General features: G+C 38.5%; 1 protein-coding gene across 2 annotated transcripts in view; it reads right to left on the minus strand.

Moving 5' to 3' along the window:
* Positions 1-775: 775 nt before the first annotated feature.
* LOC122809657 overlaps positions 776-21,426 on the minus strand; it is a 673,939-nt gene continuing 653,288 nt past the window's right edge. For both annotated transcript variants that reach the window (XM_044081325.1, XM_044081317.1), the window contains one exon: positions 776-5,364. In XM_044081325.1, coding sequence (XP_043937260.1) covers positions 3,203-5,364 — 2,162 coding nt within the window. In that variant the 3' untranslated portion in view covers positions 776-3,202. The remainder of the gene's footprint in view (positions 5,365-21,426) is intronic.

Consider the following 21,426-nt stretch of genomic DNA (forward strand, 5'->3'; position numbering starts at 1 on the left):
TCTCAGAACGCCAACCTGCACTTGCAAAACTGCTTCTGCATCGGACCATGCGGCAAAAGACTGAGGATATGACGCCGGTCATGCGATTCGGGCCGACTGGGACAGCGGACTACCCAAGTGTTAGGACTGCAGCAATGTGGGATGAAGAACATCAAGAGTTGTCTCCTTGGAGGAAGAAAATGTAGGCTGAGTATCTTAAATAAGCTTGGCTGAAGTGAAGGGATGGGATACATCTACATCAGTAAATCATTGGATGTTTGACCAAATATACTAATTATATGCTTTAAGCACATTGCTTAAATAAGTGGATTGCTAATGTATTTCCTATAGAAATGAATACCTGGTAGGAAGAAACCTAGATTACTAACACAAGTAATTTAGTGACTATTTTACCATTGTAAAATGTTTTTGAGTATTTCAGTGTTGAACTTGATTATAAGCTCTTTTGTTTTGTCAGATTAAACATTTAGTTTTCCAAGAAATTAAAACAATTTTCTTAAAAGTTATTTTCTTCTTTTGTGTTTCATTAATGTTCTCTTAATAAGCTTTCCTCTTCTTGCTCCTGGATTGTCTGCTTCCCCAGGATTCAAACTTATGATTATTTGAGTACTGCACACTTATGATTGATGTCATTTGCTTCTGTAGTACCATAATCAGTTTTCTTACCATCAATATTTTTTAATTATTATTTAAACTGGCTAAACAGCAGTCCATCACAGAGTCACAATATTCACTTATAAATAGGCTAATATGACCAAACTCCATAAACTCATATAGCTGTACAATGAATTTAATAAAATAAGTCAGTATTTAACGTTTTTACATTATTTTCACAGAAAGACATTATTTTTGGCAAAGAGACAATACTAAATACTTCAAGATGACTGACCAGCTGAAAGAGGATGCTATTCTTTTCAAACTCTTCAGTACAGCTTTTCAAAATTATTCCTGGTACTACAAGAATCAAACATAACTAACTAAATGCACCTCTAGCTTTGTTGTTCTTGAAAACAATGTATGACTTCCTTCGGCTAGATAATCTAAGGTAGTCAAACCCAATGCTTCGGCAGGTCATATTCTGCTTTGTACAAACCCCTTATTCACTTCACTGTTAACACAATGACTTTTAAGACAATTATAAAAAAACAGAATGCAGTTCTAGGAATGCACGTACAGGCCTGTTGAAACTTTTGTTGTAGCCTCTTCAAGTTAAAATGCTTAATTCATCAACAGTATGTTTTTATTGTATCTCACAGATGGAGAATGTCTCTATTTTGAGGTACTCCTGCTTGGTTTTAATATTTAATGCAAGCATATATAAAAATAGAAAGAAAATCACACAGGATAAATGTCAAGAAATTTCAAATATAACAAAAAGGAATTATTTTGCTTTCAAAATGTTTGATACATTATTCAATATATTCTAGTACATCTCTATGTCTGGGATTGTGACTTCCAAAAGGAGAATGTGGAAAGTATTTCTAGCTATGAAAATATTGACTTTGTGTATTTCTAACTCTGAAAATACTGAATTCATTTTTGATTTTAAGTCACATAACTTTCATACTTCATCACAGAATAAATTCTCTGCTTGTCATCGATGTGTCCTGGAAAAAGGTATCTTTTTAAACACACAAGCAAAAAGGTACCAACATAAAAAACAACTCAAAATAAGGAGCTCAGCTTCCAAAAACCAACAACAAGGTAGACAGAGTGGGTATGCGTTCATGTGGGAATTGCATTACTTGCTGCAGAGTTAGAAATCCTGATGGCTCGAAAATAAATGGTAGATTCTATAGAGCGAGAGAGATTTTTCATTGTAATTCAAAGGGTGTTGTTTATATTATAGGATGTGGTTGTGAAAAGGTTAAGTGGTATATTGAGCAAACTAAAAGAAAAGTTAAAAGTGAGAATCATGGAGCATCTGGGGGATATCAGAAAAAGAAATTGCCTGAATCAGGTAGCGGAACATTTTGTTTCTATGCATGATGCTGTCATAAAAGTTTGTGTTTTAGTGTGTTGGCATGTCCATTTATGGAGAATGGGGGAAGCTTAAAAATGAGTTGGACAGGTTGGAATGTAGGATGATAATACATTTTAGAACACTCCAACCTAGGGGTATGAATATCGATAGCAATTTAACTTTATAATACTTTTGCATTTGTACTGTTATAATGGTTATAAATTCTTTTTTTACTATGCACTGTGGATTATTGTGCCATTTAATCTAAAGTAATATAAGTATTTAAAAACCAAGGTTATTTAATAATGTATTGTTTAGGAATATATTTGTAAAATAAATGTTTAAAGTATTAGATTTTTGAAATGCTTTAGTTTGCTACGGGTTTTCTTAATGCTCTAAACCTTTAAGTTTTAAAATTTATAATATATTTTAAGTGGTTAAATTGTTTGAATTTTTTGTAATGTTTGCTTGACAATTAATTAATTAATTAATTAATTAATTAATTAATTAATTAACTCTAATTGGTTTGAAGAATGTGTGTATAAAAGATGGGGTGTTATAATGTCACATTATTCTATTGAAGGCAAAATGATGAGGTACCAGAATAAAATAACAAAAGCAACTTGCCCTTGTTGGTTTTTGGAAGTTGAGCTCCTTATTTTGAGTTGTTTTTTTATTAAGAGGTATCTTTTTTTTTATTATTTATTAATATACATTATCTGTCACATCCAGCCCTCTTTGACATCTCACTTTAGGGATTGCTATCCACCCACAACCCATCTTCCCATTTTTGCACATGGGGTTGTGGTGTCATTTCAAAACTGGCAATCACCTGGAGCCAGGTTCACACCACCAGGTGGTTAGCCCTGCATCAACTGGTCTTCCATAACATGCACTTGCATGCACACTCACACCTATAGCCAATTTAGTGTGTCCAGTTCACCTACTGCATGTCTTTGGAATATGGGATGAAACTGCATCACCCAGAGGAAACCCATATGAACAAAGGGAGGACATGCAGACTCTGCTAGAAGGCACCCTGGCTGGTAACTGAACCAAGGAACTTCTTCTTATGAGGCGACAACACTATCCACTGCACCACTGTGCTGCCTGCACTGAAGGGATATCTAGATCCCAAATATAAGTTGTAACTTATAAATATGATAAAAAGGTGACTTCCATAAATATCTCGAGATGATGGAAGACAGTAAACCAAAAGGAAAAACAGAGCCAGCACCATTACAAAAGGACACATGAATTTTTTTTCTTTTTTTGTGGTGTCAGAGGCTCTGTCACATGCAAAGATGAATGACTGTGGTCACTAAAATGTCCGTGACTTTCATTTTGTATAAAATAAGATGGATACCTAGGAAGGCCACTGAACTCCTGATGTTTCATGTCATAACCTCTGGATGTGACCACATTTGTTGTAAAACTACTGAAACTCGATTCAGATGTCACTGAATGCATTCCTGGCAAAACTTTATGTGTGTCTTTAAGTAACACAGCTCTCTGCTGTGGTTGTTGTGGTAGATGCTGGAAAGTTCTAGTCTGTGATTGATATGAATGTTCAACATCCACAACAGCTTGTCTTGGACTGGGAAGAACAGTCTGTACTGCCCGATGAACTTGTTGACTGTTTCTAACAGGATATTCAGCAAATGTTATGGTGGGAGACAGTGATTCAAAGCCAGATTTATTTTCCTCTCTGGAATTTCTTGCATCAGAATCACTTTTTGTTTTTTGTAAAGAGGTAGAGCATTCAGCAACTGTTTGAGATGCTAACTTAATATGACTCAGATCTGAATTAGTAGTACATTCGGTATTTTGTTTTCTAGGAAATATGGCGTATTCCTGAGTTTCATCAGTCTTAAAAATAACGTGCTTCATGTCAGGTTTGGGAATTTTGGTAGTCATATTAGCATCAGTAATATGTTGGTCAGCTACACTGGGGACTAAGTTATGCTGGTCTAGAATACAAGATGTTACACAGGAAGATTTTAATGGCTCTGCATCCTCCCTTGCAAGAGCATCAGATTTGTTCAGTTTTTGAGTAGTAGAAACAGTACCACTGTATTTTAAAGAACAGGTGGTAAGAGAAGATTCAGAAACTGTAGTGTGAGGCAGATAGGATGGATAGAAATAACAAGCAACTGAATTATTAAGCAAAGCTTTTCCTTGTGTTTCAGCTGCAGAGTTTATGACTGCTGGTACTTGAGATGTTTTTGGATCTGTATGCAGAGTTGAGGACTGAGTTTTAAGTGTCTCTGAATTTGCTGCTGTAGCGCTAGATGAAATTTCAGATGTTCCTGAATTTGTAAATGAAGAAATGGACTCAAGTTCCAATGCATTTGAACTTGTAAATGTAGGGCAAGACTGAATTTCGAATGTTTCTGAAGCTGGAACTGTTGGATTAGGTTCTAATTCAGAAGGATATGTACTTTTAAATGTAGAACTGTCATGAATTTTAGTTGGATATGGATGTGTATACATAGGTTTGAACTTTACTTCAGATGTTTCTGAAGTTGTTAATGTAGGATTGTGCTCAGGGCTTGAATCCATTAGTGAAGGCATATGATTAATTACCAAAGCTGAATTAGAATTACTGACATGCTTTGCATATGCATTCTTACCAATGACTGCATCTGTTGCTGAAACAGGAAAAACTAAACTTTTGGGATGAGACATTACTGAAGATACAGGACAAGGCACTATAAAAGGAGATGTGATTGGAAGATTTGGCACAAACCTGCTTGGATTGACTGCTGAAGTCATTACAGAAGAGACATATGTCTGAGTTGGCTTGTTTGGCACAGTATACACAGGTGAACAATGCAAATAGGTCGATAGCTGAGACCTTAACATTGCATGTGAGACTGGAACATGCAGGTGTGGATTAGAATTTTGGTTTGGGAATGGATGAGTAACTGGAGATGAAGGCAATTTCATGTTTGTTTGGCATGTGGTTATTGCAACATTACAAGTTGTGCTTGATTTTGCAGTGGTTGAATATGGAGCTGAGACGGATGCAGGAATTGTAAATTTCACTGAATCAGACAAAGTTGTCTTTGTGGTAGTTTCACTGTTGACACTGTCGCCCTCTAAACACTTGATGTCTGTAGGTAAAGGTAATGCACAGGATTCAGTTAGCAGAACAGATGAGAAATCCTTAGGTGAGGTAGTTACATCAGCAGAATATTTAGACAGTAAATCTTGCAAGTTAACCTTGTGTTTTTTTCTATGTTTCTTCACTTTTACTGGCTCTCCTTCAGTGGTCAAGGTAACCTTGTGTTTTTTTCTATGTTTCTTCACTTTGATTGGCTGGAAAGGAATTTCCAACTCTCCTGCAGTGGACTGTTCCAACAAATGAGAAGTGTTCTTTGCTGCCAAACTGGAAAAACCTGTGAGCAGAGAAATTAAAACAAGTTCAAGGTTTATGCGCATTATTTGATAAGGTAGACACTTTTGACATCAGAAACTGCATTTTCTACAATTAAGCTTAGAAAAATATATTCCTTAGTGAAAATGTGATCCATCATTTACAAACAGACAAATCCTGAATTTGGTCAAGAGAAGTTAAGGAAGATTATTTCACTGAAACCCCTGAAGAATAAAGTTTAAATTCCATAACAGTGGAAATAACAACTGTGGCAGACAACTGTTTGAGGGGCTTCATTAATAAGCTACTCAGGTATGGTGGTGTTGACATCTGTGACCACAGTCACTGTTCACTATACGTTATCTTCATTAAGGCTGTCAAATGCCACATGCACATGCTGCATTTTTTCAGTGTGCTACATATTCAATGCATCCTATCAAGAAAGGTATTTTTTGCCAAGTTATGCAGTCAAATAAATTATATAGCAAGCAGAAAAAGAATTCCTTCCCTTTTTAAAATGATGTAATTCTTAATCAAATGAAATCTCAGTTTCATTAATCTAGAAAGTACAGTCAGGTAAATACACTTACTAGAACAATAGATGTTTGAATGACCACTGCTGAAGTAGCCTTAGCTCTATGGGTTATATCCTTCCAAAAATATAACAGCCGGACAAGCTTGCAAAGCTTCAAGACACCTTCCATGCACCCAAACTGCCAGGCAGCTCTTCAAGCTAGGCTGACTAAACACAAGTTTGTAAGCCAAGCTCTTCAGAGCTTTCCTGTAAACAGACAGAGGGAGGCTGAGCCCCGAAGGGACAACGCTAGGAAGAACAAAAAATAAATAACCACACCCTGGCATAAACAACACAGCAAAAAAACATGGCGGATGGATGGAGGGAGCAGCTATTGCTGCAGTGATTATTCGAACATCTACTATTATGCTAACTTCATCTACAAAACTGTACTACGTTCATCATACTGATCACTGCTGCAGTAGCCTTAGCTATATGGGTAGCTTACCCTAGCTTACACACTTGGGAGATGGAAGGACAAGAGTCCAGGAGCCCTGGAGAATGGTCTTTGCAGAGCCTGATCTTGACCTAGAGATGAAATCAAGCTTATATTGCTTTGTAAAAGGCGGTACAAAGAACCAAGTTGCAGCTTCCAGAACACTTATAAAATTCAACCCTTTCTAAAAAGTTATAAATGAAGTCAAGGCGAAAAACCAAAGCAACTAATGACACAATAACAGAAACAAGCATAATCCGGAGGTAGCAAAAATGAACGAAACAGCCACTGCGAGCAATAAAACCACCTTTAATCGTAAGCACTTTCGAAGGGAACAATGCCCCAACTTCCTCAGACAATTTAAAACAATAATTTGCTCGCTTTATAAAGAACATAATAACGTATCAAACAAGCAATTATTCAATCACAAATTTATGCCCTTGGTTAAAGAAACATTCTTATAGCCTGAAACTAAAATTATATTCAGGACTATATTACTTATTACCTATTAAATTATATAATACTAAATATATAATAAATCAACTTACCATATGTTAACACTACATAAAACATATATATGCAAGCAACAGAACTACATTCACTCAATACAAAAATACTAATACATACAATCCCATATAAAACCTTTGCTCACTGCAAAAAAGTAATAACGTAATAACAGCTTACTTTGACAGAAATTCACATATTTGAAAAAGGCCCACCTATACATAAATTATCTACCCAGAGCCTTAAGTTTTAAAATACATTTTATAGATTCATATTCATTCATCCCTGGTGGAATATAAGCTGATTTTCGAATTTGCCACAATAATTCTTGTTCTTCCAAAATGAGCTGCCATGGGCCACCCCTGGAATCAATTTTAACTTGTTGCACAACCAAATATGTGAACTTATGCATAGGGTTATCTATAATATGTTTAGCCAACGCATTATTACTATCCCCCTTGCTTATAGCATATTGATGCTCATAAATTCTTTTTCTCAGCTTTTGTTCTGTTTTCCTTATATAATACGAAGGGCATAAATCACAAGTGGCAACATAGACAACCCTTTGGATTCACAATTATATCTATCATTTAAAGTGTATAACCTATCTTTAATCAAAATCTTATTTCCTAACTTAATATACTTACATTGAGGACATGCTCCACATTTACTCATGCCAACAGTCTTAAGATGTCTTCTGTTCCACCCCACCAAATTTTTCAAATTTGGGCCTCTTCTACAAGTGAAACCCGGTCGTAAACCCAAGGCTTTACTCAGGGTATGATCTTCCATAATGATAGCCCAATTTTTTGTAAGAATCTCCCTTATTTTCTTCGAGTCTATACTAAAGGTAAACAGAAAGTTTATACTCAAATTTTTTGCTCGAGGGCACGTGTTACTAACTTCCAATCCTGCTAATGTACCAGCATTATAACCATTACAACCTGATACAAGGGGCTTAAAATACCCTGAGCTTCTCTTGGCACTTACTTCCTAGATGGTGTCCATAACAAGAATTTCGGGATAGCCTCTTTTGAGAAACATTACCTTTATAATTTCACATTCTTTTAAATAATTCACATCATCAGACACCATCATTGCTGCCCTTACAAACTGGCCTTTGACTACAGCGTTCTTTTGATGGTAAGGATGACTACTCGAGAAATGTAAAAAGGCATTTGAATAAGTCGGCTTCCTAAATATCGTGGTCTTATATTTACGGTTGACTCTATCCTTAGTTACTCTAACAACCAAATAAGTAATATCTTCCACGCCGATATTATAAGTAAATTTCAGGAATTCTGTCATAGCTGATATGCTTACGATGAAGCTATCAATAAGCCCCACTTCTCCTTTCCAAATGAGACACATGTCACCTTGGAACGAGAGTACCATAATACATGCTCCTGGAACATACTATTATTGAACAAGAATGTCCGTTCCCAATGGGCCATGACACTATTCGTAAAACTCCCACCACACGGGGACCTCATGGCTACCCCCGTGTTTTGAAGAAAGAGTTGTTCATCAAACAATATATAGTTATTAGATAAAACTATGTCAAGTAGTGTTTCTACTAAATAGATACTTGCATAATGTGCTTTTTTGTAAGTCATAAACTCCCTAGTCCATGCTACACCCAACTCGTGGGGTATAACTGTACACAAATCTTTAATATCATTAACAAGAAATATGTAGTTATCACAATATTCTAACTTATCGATATCCTCCAAAAAACTCCAGGAGTCTTTACAAATCTGCGGCTCATCATTAATCAAAGGTTTTAAAATATTATCAATGAATTTGGTGCAAGCATATGTAATGGAACCCCTTCTGTCAACAATTGGTCTGAATGGTGGATCTATCAAACTTTTATGTAACTTTGGTGAGCCAAAAATAACCGGGATTTTAGGGGCAGGCATTGAAAAATATTGATATGTGACTATGTCAATAACGCCCTCTAAGAATAAATCATCCAGAACTCCTCTAATTCTTTTGTATGCACAACTGACCTCATTAATACTAGCATGTACATATGCATCCATAGATAAATAATCATGGATTCTCCTCTCATACTCATGTTGATCCATGAAGACCAGCCCTCCTCCCTTATCGTGTTTCATCACCCTGACATTACACTGATTTAGTAACTGGATAAAATCAATTTCATTTTTGGTGATATTAAACCTACTAACTTGTTTATCATGCAGTGAATTCAAACTAGATCTCAAATCTAATTCACACATTTTTTTCAAAAGTGGCTAATGCCCCTTGCAGGAGGGGGGGGGGGTTAAACACGCTTGATACCCTGAGCGTGTAAGTAACAGTAGAACTTGCACCTATTAACGATGCCAAGTTTAATCTATGTACAAATAGTTTAAGGTCTACTATTGTTTTCACCAAATCAACCCTTCTATCCGAAACAAAGGACAACCCTTTAGCAAAAAAATCAATCAGATCTTGTTCAATTGACAAAAACTGTGTAGTTATAACTTTTAAAGTCACCTTGTGTACTTAGAAGGATTTGTGGTCCTTGTAATACAGTCTCTATCATCTCCTTCTCAGATTCCTCCTTTGACCTTGATTTCCATTGTTGTTCTGATTGTTGTTTCTCCTGTTGGTTCCCCTTTGAAAACCCTGGTTATTATTAATAGCATTATTAGTTACTTCAACGAGTTGTGGACCATCAACTTGAACGTTGTTGTTGTTCATAATACGTTCACTTCGCCGAACCGGCGGGGCCACTACATTATCATCATTAACTGTGGGAACCATTGGACCATACTTGTTAGTAAATGTTCTATTTGAAAAATGTGCAAGAAAAACCATTGGGGATGGGGGATACGCTTTATTATTAGCGTACTCATTAAGGTCTCTGTCAATTTTTCTTTTTTTGTTGGCTAACAATTTATTCAAAGTAGCCTCTATGTTGTTGTTGTGTCTTTCGGCTTTTCCCGGTTAGGGGTTGACACAGCGGAACTCCGGTCCACTAATAATTGGTAGCTGATTTTTACATGCTGAGTTACCAGCCCTGACACACAACCTTCAACGAAGGTACGCCCATTCATGCATGTCTCCACGCAGAAGATGGTCTAGCTGAGAATTGAACCAGACAGTGTCTTACTGTGAGGCGACAACGCTACCGCAGCACCACCACCACACCAGTGTAAATTCTAGAATAGTCATATTTATATTTAGGAAATTCTATATCTCCACATATTGTGTGCTCCATAATTTCAAGCTCGGTTTTCAGGTTATTCATTTCCATAATATAGAAATTAATTAAAGACTATAGGAAGTCAAAATCCTGTCTATCAAACAGGGCTAAGAGTTTTTGATGAAACGTGGATTTTTCTATAAGCCCAACTGGGTATCACCACTGGCGTAACCCTTTCGGAATAATCTTTTTGGAAATACACTCTTGTAGGTAAGCTACTTCCAGTTGTAGCTTATGACATCTGAAAAGTTTGTGATCAAATACGTTAAGCAAATCGGCTATTGTACTCACCCATGCATTATCATTCTGCCCATTCTGATCCAATGCTTCATTAGCAAAAAAATCTTTGTTATTCAAATAGCTAGCCATAGATGGAATAATAGCAGGAAAAACTGTAGAACGCTGAGCATTACCAACTCGGTTCTCTGATGCCTCTAATACAACTGTCCTCTGATTTCCTTCTTCCTGCAAGCTGTTACCACTTCCGTTTGGTGTCACTTGAGGGAAGCCAAGGCCTCAGTACAGTTGGCCTTGACCCTGCCTGGAATAGTCTTGTGGTGAGTACAACAAAAGTTAATAGTGTTATGCAACAATTTGGAAATAGTCTGCTCTGCACAGGTTGTCCATTCTTCTTGGCTTCACAAGAGATGAACAACCAATCTGAAAATCTGAAAGATTTAAATCTGTCAAGATAGTACTGGAGTTGTCAGTAGACATCCAAGGTATGGAATATCCTTTCTCCCTCATTTCTGGCTTCAGGAAAGAAAATGGGGAGATGGATACTTGGGCTTAAAGTAAACTAGGATACTGATTTTGGCATAAAGTAGGATTAGTTCTCAAATAAACCATGTCCCTATGGAAAATGAGATACAGCTGACTCAGCATAAAAGCTTGCAATTCTGATACCCTTCTTGCAAAGGTCAAGCAATCAGTAAAACTGTTTTTCATACAAAGAACCTCATGTCAGCTAGGTTAGTTGGTTCAAATGCAGCAAGTGTTAGATTCTCTAACATAAAATTAAAATCCCAAGTAGCGGCCATTGTTTTTTTTTTGGAGGCCTTTTATGAGAAACCCCTTTCAAAAACATTTTGAGACATGAGAATGCGCTGGAAGTGAAGGACCCAATGAGCAGACATGCTGAACTAGTTGATAAATGTAACTTGACAGAGGAGTAAGAGGCCATGGGATAGTAACTCACAGAAATATCATACAACCAGAGATCAACTAGCCTTGAAGGGGTGCTGATTATGCTGTTGGCACCTACTAGAAAACCTTTTCAATTTGCTAATGTATGACTTTCTAGTAGAAGGCATTCTTGCCTCCATTAATTTCTGCTGCACATCCTCAGTAAGCAGATGTGTAACAAGAATTAAGACCTTATCATCCAGGCAGTCAGCGGAAGAGGACTGATGTTGAGGTGTATAAAACAACAACTTTCTTATGTGAGTAGAGATGGTCTATTGCAAAGACTGTGGTAAGTGCCCCTGGCCATTTCCAAAAGAAGGGTGAACCATGGCTGCTGAAGCCAGAAGTAATCTTGGTGGAATTCCTTCTGAATCTTCAGAAGAATCCTGGACCTTAGTGGAAAGGGTGGAAAAGCAAACAGGAACATTCCTGTCCATGGAAAAGAAAAGACATCTGTCTCCCAGGCCTTCTTGCATTGGGTCCTGTAGCAGAATCTTGCTAGCTGATTGCTCAGGGAGGAGGCAAAGAGATCTACTTGGGAAATGTCCCACCGATGGATCAAATCATGGAAAACCTCCTGATCTAGTTTCAATTTGTGAAGGTCTACCGTTGTCCATCTCAGCTTGAGTGTTACACAGTTTTACATTGACAAAATGTATAATGCCTGTAGAGTGAGACTGTGCATCAGTGTGGTACTATCTGTAACAACTTTCAGGAACAAAGGGGATTCAGAGAGTTGAGTGCATCAGTTTTATATTAATATGCTTGTGTCTATCCTTGTTGTCTGAGATACCTTGTACTTTTATCCCTCTTGACACTGCTCTCAAAGCAAAGTCCAAAGTATCTGTGGTGACTACTTTGGAGCGAGAGCGGAGAAGGGGAGACCGGGATTTGGGGATATTTTTTGCTTTCACAAAGTGATTTTTCTTCTGACAAATTCCATAACTGGAATTTGAAAAGACAATGGATGTTGGTGATGGGACCAAAGAGACTTCAGATACCACTGTATCTTTCTCATGTGAAGTCTTGCCAGAGGTGTGAAGAAATTAGACACTGTCATTTGTGCTAGCATGTCTAGCTGAAGTTATTATACATAATTTCACATAAACCTGTGTATCATATGCCAGCATGACTACCTATGATATTGTAAATAAATACTTATGTGTTGATGCACAATCTTTTTGTACAGGATGTTTTAAAGACTTGAACAGTCTTCCTATACATTTCTGACTGGGGATATTTGTGAAGAAGATTCTAAATGCAGACTGTCTCAGAATCATCTGATCTGCAAACTGATTCCAAACTCCTTGATCTCTCTCTCTTAAAACCCTGCAGCCGCGCCGTTTTGGCATCTTTCCAGGCTTGATAGTTGTTGCTGAAGCACCTACCAAGAGGAGAAAACTCTGAGAGAAAAAGGAGCCACTTTTGAGATTTTAAGTATTTTCTTCTGATTTATTTCTTAGAAAAACTGCATTGCTGCCTATTTTTTGGCATTTTCTTGCTTGCAAAAGTTGATATCTGTGTTAGAAACAGTATTTAGAACATACCTAGAGCCTGTTTATTGCATTTTTTCTGTTGCACTTAATTTAAAATAGTTTTTCTTAAAATTGCATTTTACCTGCCTCTGACCACGTGTTGGGGTCATTTATTGCACTGTTCTGACTAGTTTGTTACTTGTGTGTCTCTGCTATCCTTAAACAAAAACAAATAAACAAAAAAAACTTGCTATTTTCCCACTTTCTATAATTTAAAAAAAGTTCAGTAACAGAGTTGCTGTTCTGAACTGTTTGTAAGTTTCTTGGCCAGTGCTTACTTGGGCTAAAGAGAAGTCTCTGTGTTCACCAGTGGCAGTGGTTAACACTGAGCAGCCTGTCTGTCCCTGTAGGAGTGGTTACTGCCTAGAAACTGTAGTTTTATTGGCCATTTTGGGTCAATTCCAAACTCCTTGATCTTTCTCTCTCTTAAAACCCTGCAACTCTCTTTTTGCGCGGTCTTGCGCATAGAGCAGCATCGGGCAGCGCCGGTTAGCTGGGGTATACTATACCTGGCTCCACAAAGTCTGTGCTGCAAATTTTCCCTTAGAACTAGGCAAGCCTCAACTCAAGTGCTTCAGATCAACTGCTCTTATTGCAGTACTTGCATAACCCAAATCAGCACTTATCCAAATCTCCTAGACAACACTATTATTTTCCAAATCTCCTAGACAGCACTATTATAATACAGCATAAAACCCTCGATTGTCTGTAAGACAAGTGAAAGTTACTTTTCCAAGCATGTCCAGAGGTCAGCTTTAGGTGTACTCTCCAGTTCATCTGGTGGAATTGGGCATCCTTAGGCAATGTCACAACTGCCTCATGTATACAGACAACCCTCTCCTCTTACCTCTAGACACACACACTTGTGACAGATGCAAATACACAGCCAGACTGGAGGCTAGGCGCTCTCAACCCATGACTGTAACAGACAGTCAAGAGTAGAAGAGACACACTAGCATCATACCACCAGTCACACATGGATCTACAAAACAAGCACCGGCAAAACATACACATAAATACACAAAAACATATTTGGAGGCACTATGTACAAATCTGAAAAAGAAACAGTGCCCTCCAAAGCAGACAAGCAAGCAATCTGCACCTCCAAACACAAGCCAGAAAACACATAATTCACCTCAGCAGTGTGCCTCACGACAGCCCCTAAGGCAAAACACCATACCCAACACGCTAGTAATAGGAGACTCTATAGTAAGGCACACAGATGTTCCACTCACCAGGCTGAACAAGGAGAAGGTTACTGTCACCTGCCTGTCAGGTGCTAGGATCCGCCACATAACACAGGCACTTAGGTCACTCCAGAACAAGTACAAATATAATGCTGTCATTGTACATGTTGGTGTGAATGATCTAAGACGTACCTCCCTGGACTACATGAAAAGAGACATCGAGGAGCTCTCTGATCATGTAGCCCAAGCTGGTATGACCCTGACCTTGAGTAGCATACTACCTTCACCTAGAATGATACCACAATACAAAGACAAAATGATCAATTTCAACAATTGGCTAAGCTTCTGGTGTCATTCTAAGGGGATCCAGTGTCTGTCTGCCTGGGATGACATGATAGACAAGCCTCGCTGTTTCACCAGAGATGGTTTGCACCTGTCACCCCCCTAGGCTTTCGAATACTGGCCAAGGCTCTTGCCGTCCCCACAGTGCCTTTTTTAGGCAAGGCTCAAAGGATAAACCAACCATCGTAACCAGCACAGGTAACCAAAAACTAAGGGTAATGCTACTCAATGCCAGAAGTCTCAACCTCAAAATGCACGCACTCGAGGCACTCCTCAGTATGGAGAAAAATGATGTTTGTGCAGTGACGGAAACCTGTTTCAGGGCTCCAGAGAGCACCCCAGCACTACCAGGTTACAATTCATATCATACCTTCTGGCCTCAGTTACCAGATCAAAGTACAAAGGGCGAAGGTGTATCCATATTCATCAAGGATACCCACATCTCCATGTTAGTGGTGCAGCATGATGCCCCAGAGATCATCCATGCACAGCTATCAGCAGGCAAAACCACATTTCAAGTCGTAGCCTGTTACAGATCGCCCACCATGTCCCAAGATGCTCACTAAGCATTCCTTGAGGCACTGGAAAATGTAAAGGTCCTACCCAACACCAACATTTTGGGTGATTTCAACTACCCTGGTATAGACTGGGCGAACTACCAAAGTTCTAACTCCTATGCCCAGCGGTTCATAGAATTTATAAATTCAAATGCCCTTGAACAACTGGTATGTTCTCCCACTAGAAGGGACAACATATTGGATTTAGTCATCACAAATATGGGCGCCCATTGTACCACACCCGTTATCACTCCCTCTCTGGTGAGATCAGACCAAAAGCTGATAACCCTAGACATCCTCACCCCCTCCACCTCCCCCAGTCAAATAAACCATCGTAGAAAACCTTTCCAAAGCAAACTTCAAACTACTTGCGTCAGAAGTGGAAAGCTTCACAATTCCCTTGCAGAAGGATAATGATATCCAGGATGCAGAATCCTACACCACGGCACTTTATATACATCTTCAGGATTGCATGGACCGTACTATCCCAAATAACACCAAGACTCCTTCCTTAAGCAAGAAGAAATCAGTCTGGTGGACCCCAGCCATAAGCAAACTATACAATAAAAGGAGCAGACTTATACACAAAAAAGCCAAATCTTAAAGTAGAAAAATCTTCCCTGATCAGCTTTAGTAAGAAATTGAGGGCCCTCATCAAGTCAACTAAAGCCAATTTTGAAAATAAAGTTGCCAAGGATGCCAAGGATAACCATAAGGCCTTCTATGGTTATATCAAAAACCTAAATGGCAACTCTCAGGTCTGTTCTGAGCTAGTACAAAATGGAACAAAATACATTGACCCCACTGACATTGCCAACATCTTGGCTGACAGGTTCAGTGCAAATTTCTCCCCCCCCCCAACCACCTACAGGGCCTACTACTATTCCAGGGGATTGTGTAACTCCAAATATTACTGATACATTGGTTAATAAGGCTCTATCTAAAACTAAAAACACTGCCTCCATGGGACCAGATGGTGCCCCGGGCTGTGTCATACGCGAGCTCCAAAATAAATTAACCCTGCATCTGAATACCCTGTTCAGTCTCAGCCTCTCGACAGGATATGTGCCCATAGAATGGCACACAGCAACGGTGGTTCCACTGCACAAGGGTGGGCCCACAACCGACCCTGGAAACTACCGACCAATAAGCCTGACCAGTCTGATCTGCAAAGCAATGCAGCGAATCATTATGGAACTCATAAATGGAGAGATTGGGAACCTCCAAACACTTGACCCCACACAGTTTGGCTTCGTCAAGGGCAGATCATGCCTCCTAAACCTGGTGGACTTCTTTGAGACAGTTACTCAGGCTATAGATAAGGGAAAGGAGGTACACACGGCTTACCCTGACCTTGCTAAAGCATGTGACACCATTCCCCATTTGGGTATTATTAATAAACTCACCAACCTGGGCATAAACCCTTACGTCACAAGATGGATCGCAAACTGGCTCTCAGACAGATTCCACAAAGTAAGAGTAGTGGGATCTATGTCCGAATCCAGACCAGTAATGAGCGGTATGCCTCAGGGCTCTGCCCTGGGGCCCCTCCTGTTTGGCATATACTTCTCTGAAGTACAGGCAAACACTGAAGGGCTGTGGCTGACCAAGTTTGTGGACGATTGCAAACTGGGTGCTATAATAGAGTCTCCAGCCAACATGGATATCCTCCAGAAGGGCCTTAATGAGACTGATGCATGGTGTCAAAGCCATAGTCTCAAGCTAAATGCTAAAAAATGCATAGTAATCCCCTTTGGAAAAAACAGAGTACCAGCAAACTACCACTTAGGAGGTAACCCCCTGAAATCTGAAGTAGTAATAAGGGATCTAGGGACCCAAGTAGATAGTCAGCTTTCCTTTGATAACCATGTTGCCAAGGTGGTTAGAAAATTCTTCTATGTGACCCATCTGATCACGAAAGGGTTTGCATCAAGATCTAAGGATGTAATGGTGCCCCTCTACTCTTCCCTAATCAGACCCATTATTGAGTACAATGCACCAATTGGTATGTACCTGGCTAGGCATCTCCAGCAGCTGGAGAGACCACATAGGTACCTCACTAAGAGGATTACTGGCCTCAAACAGCTGCCCTATGCAGCATGATTGAAAAAACTAAGGCTTTTCTCTGTTGCATACCGCCTTCTCAGAGGCGATCTCTGTCTAACATACAGAGCCATGTCCAACCCAGAACTGTTGAACATGCTCCATCTTAGCAAAACCAAATCCACTCGAGCTACATGCTCTAGGGATATAAACCTCAGCACAACAATGAACAGAACATGCTGGAGGGATAGATTCCCTTCACAAAGACTTCCTTTGCTATGGAACAAGGTCTCAATCTACATAAGACAGAGCCCCTCACTATCACTTTTCAACAGGAACCTTGACGAGTGGATGGGTGACAGAAAGTTCACACCAGGGATCATACCAACAGCTCTACCAGATAGGGGCCAAGGGTACTAGCTGCTAGATCAAGGGCCTAGGGAACTAACCAAAGGGGTGGTGAATACCGCACAATGTGGCTGGGCTAATATATGCCTTCAGGCAGATAGCCCAGTACCTACCTATGAACCTATGTCATTGGAATGTTGACAGTTGCTGTGTGTTACTGTCAGAGGCTGAAAGACAGGAAGGAACTTTAGTAAACAGCTGTTGGTTGATTTTTAAAATATGAAATGAAAATTAGAACTGGAACAGTTGTGACAGTTAGGCTAGTCTACAAAAGAGCATGCTGAAGACAGCTGAAGTCAGTTATCAGCCAGTTAGAGATGCAAGTTGTTCACAGTTGTACTGTGCAGTGGATATCCAAAATGGCTCCCCAAGAACTGCAAGGCTGCCTTTGCTCTGTTGTAATAATTCAGTTTAGATCAGGGACAGTGTTCTTTAATAAGACAGATCAGACAGGAAAAGTGTAACTAATCAGTTTTTCTAAATGTTGGATTTCTATCCTTCATTAGTGATTTTGTTTTTTTCTGGTGGTTGACTTCTGTTTGTTTATTGGAAATTATCCCTCATAAGCTCCATTTCAAACAAGAACTCAAACATTACCTTCTTAACACCTGGTCCTGCCCTTCCCAACTCGACCTGACTTCTGACTGTTTTCTTCCTTTGGCTCAGTTGGACCAACCTGGTTAACAAATGATAATAAATAAATAACTGTTTTTTAAATAATTTTACTTATTATTAGATATTTATTATTAACTTACATTTTGACTGATCCATCAGTGTTTTCTGCTTTGATAATTTCCAGGGCCACTCCAAAAGCCTGGCTGTTTTAGGTCATTTGCTATCAGCTGAAGATTGGGACTTGTGTCCCTTTCTTAGATGTCATAGTAGATATTTTAGATGGGAATATTTTAAAAACTTCAGTTCATAGGAAATTTAATGAAGGCACATAATTTCTGTATGGCCAAAGTTCCCATCCACTGCACACAATACAAGCTATTCCTTTTGGTGAATTCTATCACTTGTTTAAGCTATGTATCACTGAAGAATATCTCAAACAAGAACTAGATAAAACTATAGACATGTTTAAAAATAGGAGTGATGATGTGAAAACAATATATGATAGTTGGCAGAAATGTACACACAGAATTAATGGATACCAGAAAAGCTATCAGGATAGGTAATATACTGGGGCTGTGTACAAGAAGTAGCTAAATGAAAATATATATTTTGTTACAAAATATAGTTGCCTTAGTTCTAAAATAATAGATCAAGTTAGATATTTCTGGAAATATTTGAAATCTGTAAAGGATGCTTCAGAGTGGCTGGATAAAGAACTAGTATTTTCCTACAGAAAAGGAAACAATATACAAACTTTTTTGGCAAGAGGTAAATTCAGCCTTCCATTTCCTAATATACCATGTAGTTTGACAATGTGTGGCTCTCAAAGGAAAAATAACTTCAAAAAGATCAACACACGGCAGGTTCAGGTTAAGGCACTTTAATCTTGCAGCAAGGAGACAAAAACGTGCTAATACAGAGTTTGTCTAATTAGAATTAGGAAGTGAAGCTATTCTTATACATTTCTTACAAGACATTGCCCACCAAGCTGACATAATAAATCACAAGTTCTTTCAATATTATTTCACAGCAGCTGTTTGTCCATGATTTTCTGCTGGCATATCAGGTTTACAAAAATACTTCCTAAGAAAAACAACGTGGCCTTGATGACCAATAGTCAGATACAACTTCTCACTATGCAATGTTACCATTCAAGGTACTATGGCTAATTTGAGCACAAAGCAAGTACAGATTACAGTTCATTTCTTTAAGTTGTCTTTGTTTGATGTATCTCTTCTTTTCCGCAGCTGTGCATGTTCATATAACACGAACAGAGCTGTTTGTTCATATTCAATCACATTATAGAAAACAGTATTGTTCTATTCATTCATTATTCATTCATTTTCCTGACCTAGCAGATAATCACCTGCTTTTCAGTAAATTTCCAAAAGGCATAAACATGAATTTTGCTGTGCTAGCAAATACTAGGTCAGAGAGCATCTTGCAATTTCAGAAAGCATACTGCAGTTTGAAAAAGCATCTTATAATTTCATACAGAATTAAGCTGTACATAAAATAGAATGAAATGTGTTAACTCTTTTAGCTTCTAAGCACTAAACATATACATTAATACATATTTTTTTAACATTTCCCCCTGTTAATACTTTTTATTCTATTTTCAAAAGCATAAACAGTTGCTTCTTCTCCTAACCTCTTTCTGTTCAGAATTTGCAGTTAAGAGAGTCATTTAGTTTAAACTTATGAAAGTGTTTCATTTTTCAACAGTTCTTCAATTTCAGTACTTTGATACAAAGTTTCAGAAACTGACATGTCTATAAAATCTTTGATTAATCTTTTCATGCAGGGAATACCACAACAAACACACACTCCTAATAGGAGTAATCCCGCACAAATGGCAATCAGGATGTTCATTAGGATGCTACCCCACCCCCCCAAACAAATTCTGGAAAAAAATCCGTCAGTGGGTTTGGGCCTGGTTTGGTCATGGCCAACACTTGCTGAAGCACCTTGAGATGGTTGTTTATCTCATGCTTGTTGTCAGGAATATATGAACAGCACTCCTCTTTTATTAAAGTGCACGTACCACCTTTCGCCGCTAGGGTGAAGTCGAGAGCCATTTGGTTTTGAAGCTCCACAGTTCTCATAGCGTTCAGTTCATCAGTCACTAATTCGAGAGCAGAAAAAGTTGCATTACTCATTACTTCGAGAAGTTTGGACAGTTTTCTCAGCTCCCAAATTGATTTTACTGTGCCATATGCTGGGGCTATACCTGCCCACGATATAATAGTGTCACTCAAGTCCATGTGTGTCAGTTTATCTTTGTTTTTCATGGAGTTATGGTTTCTCCAGCCTGCTTCAATTAGTCCCATTGGATTCTCAGGTCTCTTGACTGGATTTCCAGGTTTCTTGGTGACCTCTCTGACATTTCGAATCCTTCCCTGAGGCAAAACTGCAGTGTGTTGTATGGCCGGAACCAGGTAACCCAAAAAACAACTGCCGGATCAATTCTCAGGTAACCATTTGTATGCCTTTTTCCCACACACAAAATAACAATTCTCTACTTTAGTATTAATATATACTTGCCCTGCATGAAACATTTTTTTATTAATGATAGATAGTTGTTTAAAGAGAATAGGATTACACTGTACTTCATCAACCGTTTTGTGCATAAGTTCAAAATATGAGTCATAGTTTGTATCACAAATATAACCTGCATTATTAGCTTTGATATAACATTTGTAAGGAACAGTCACATTACAATTGCTCCAACCCACCTGAACAGTATCATTTTTGTAAAAACATACAATTCCCTTTTGTGTAACAGGTAGGTACAATGCTATTTTGTCTTGTGATTTCACAGTTGTAGTATCAAAAATCAAATTTTCCCAGGTCTCATTGACCCCTAGGGGGAAAGCAGTCATTAATAATCCCCCGTATGCTGTTGGTATAGCTGTGCAGATCCAGCAATTCGAAACATTAAAAGTTTCAGCATACACATATTTAATTGCTTGGTAAGTATTAAAGTTTGGATGCCAGTCTATAAGTAACGAATCTCTTTTATTCAGTTCAGCTCGTGTGGTTGGAAAAAGGAAAGGCCACAACAAAAAGATTAATGTTATCAGTATGGCCAACAGAATGATCATGCAATACTTCTGTGGTTGTTCTACATTTCTATTTGCTCCGTATCTGGTCATTTTGTTCTTGTGTAACAGTAACAAGTTTTTTGTCCAGTTCAAAGTTTTTAACCAATTTACAGTGTGTCAGATGAATCCAGGATGTTCGCTCTGCGATCTTGACTGCAGTGGGTGTTGACAGTAGCACTTGGTACGGCCCTTCCCACTTTGGTGTAGTCCAATTCTTCCTCTTAATAACTGTCACCCAGACCCATGTGCCTGGGACTACTTCTGCTTCCGATGGTCTGGTTTGTTCTTTATCTGAAACAGAATTCAACTGCAAAAGTTGTTTATTACTTAAAAGTCGTCTCATATATTCTGCAAGTGAACTGTCGGACTCCTGGTCT

This window comes from Protopterus annectens, chromosome 1.part1 (genome assembly GCF_019279795.1).
Source record: "Protopterus annectens isolate FY-2018-M chromosome 1.part1, PAN1.0, whole genome shotgun sequence".
NCBI lineage: Eukaryota > Metazoa > Chordata > Ceratodontiformes > Protopteridae > Protopterus > Protopterus annectens.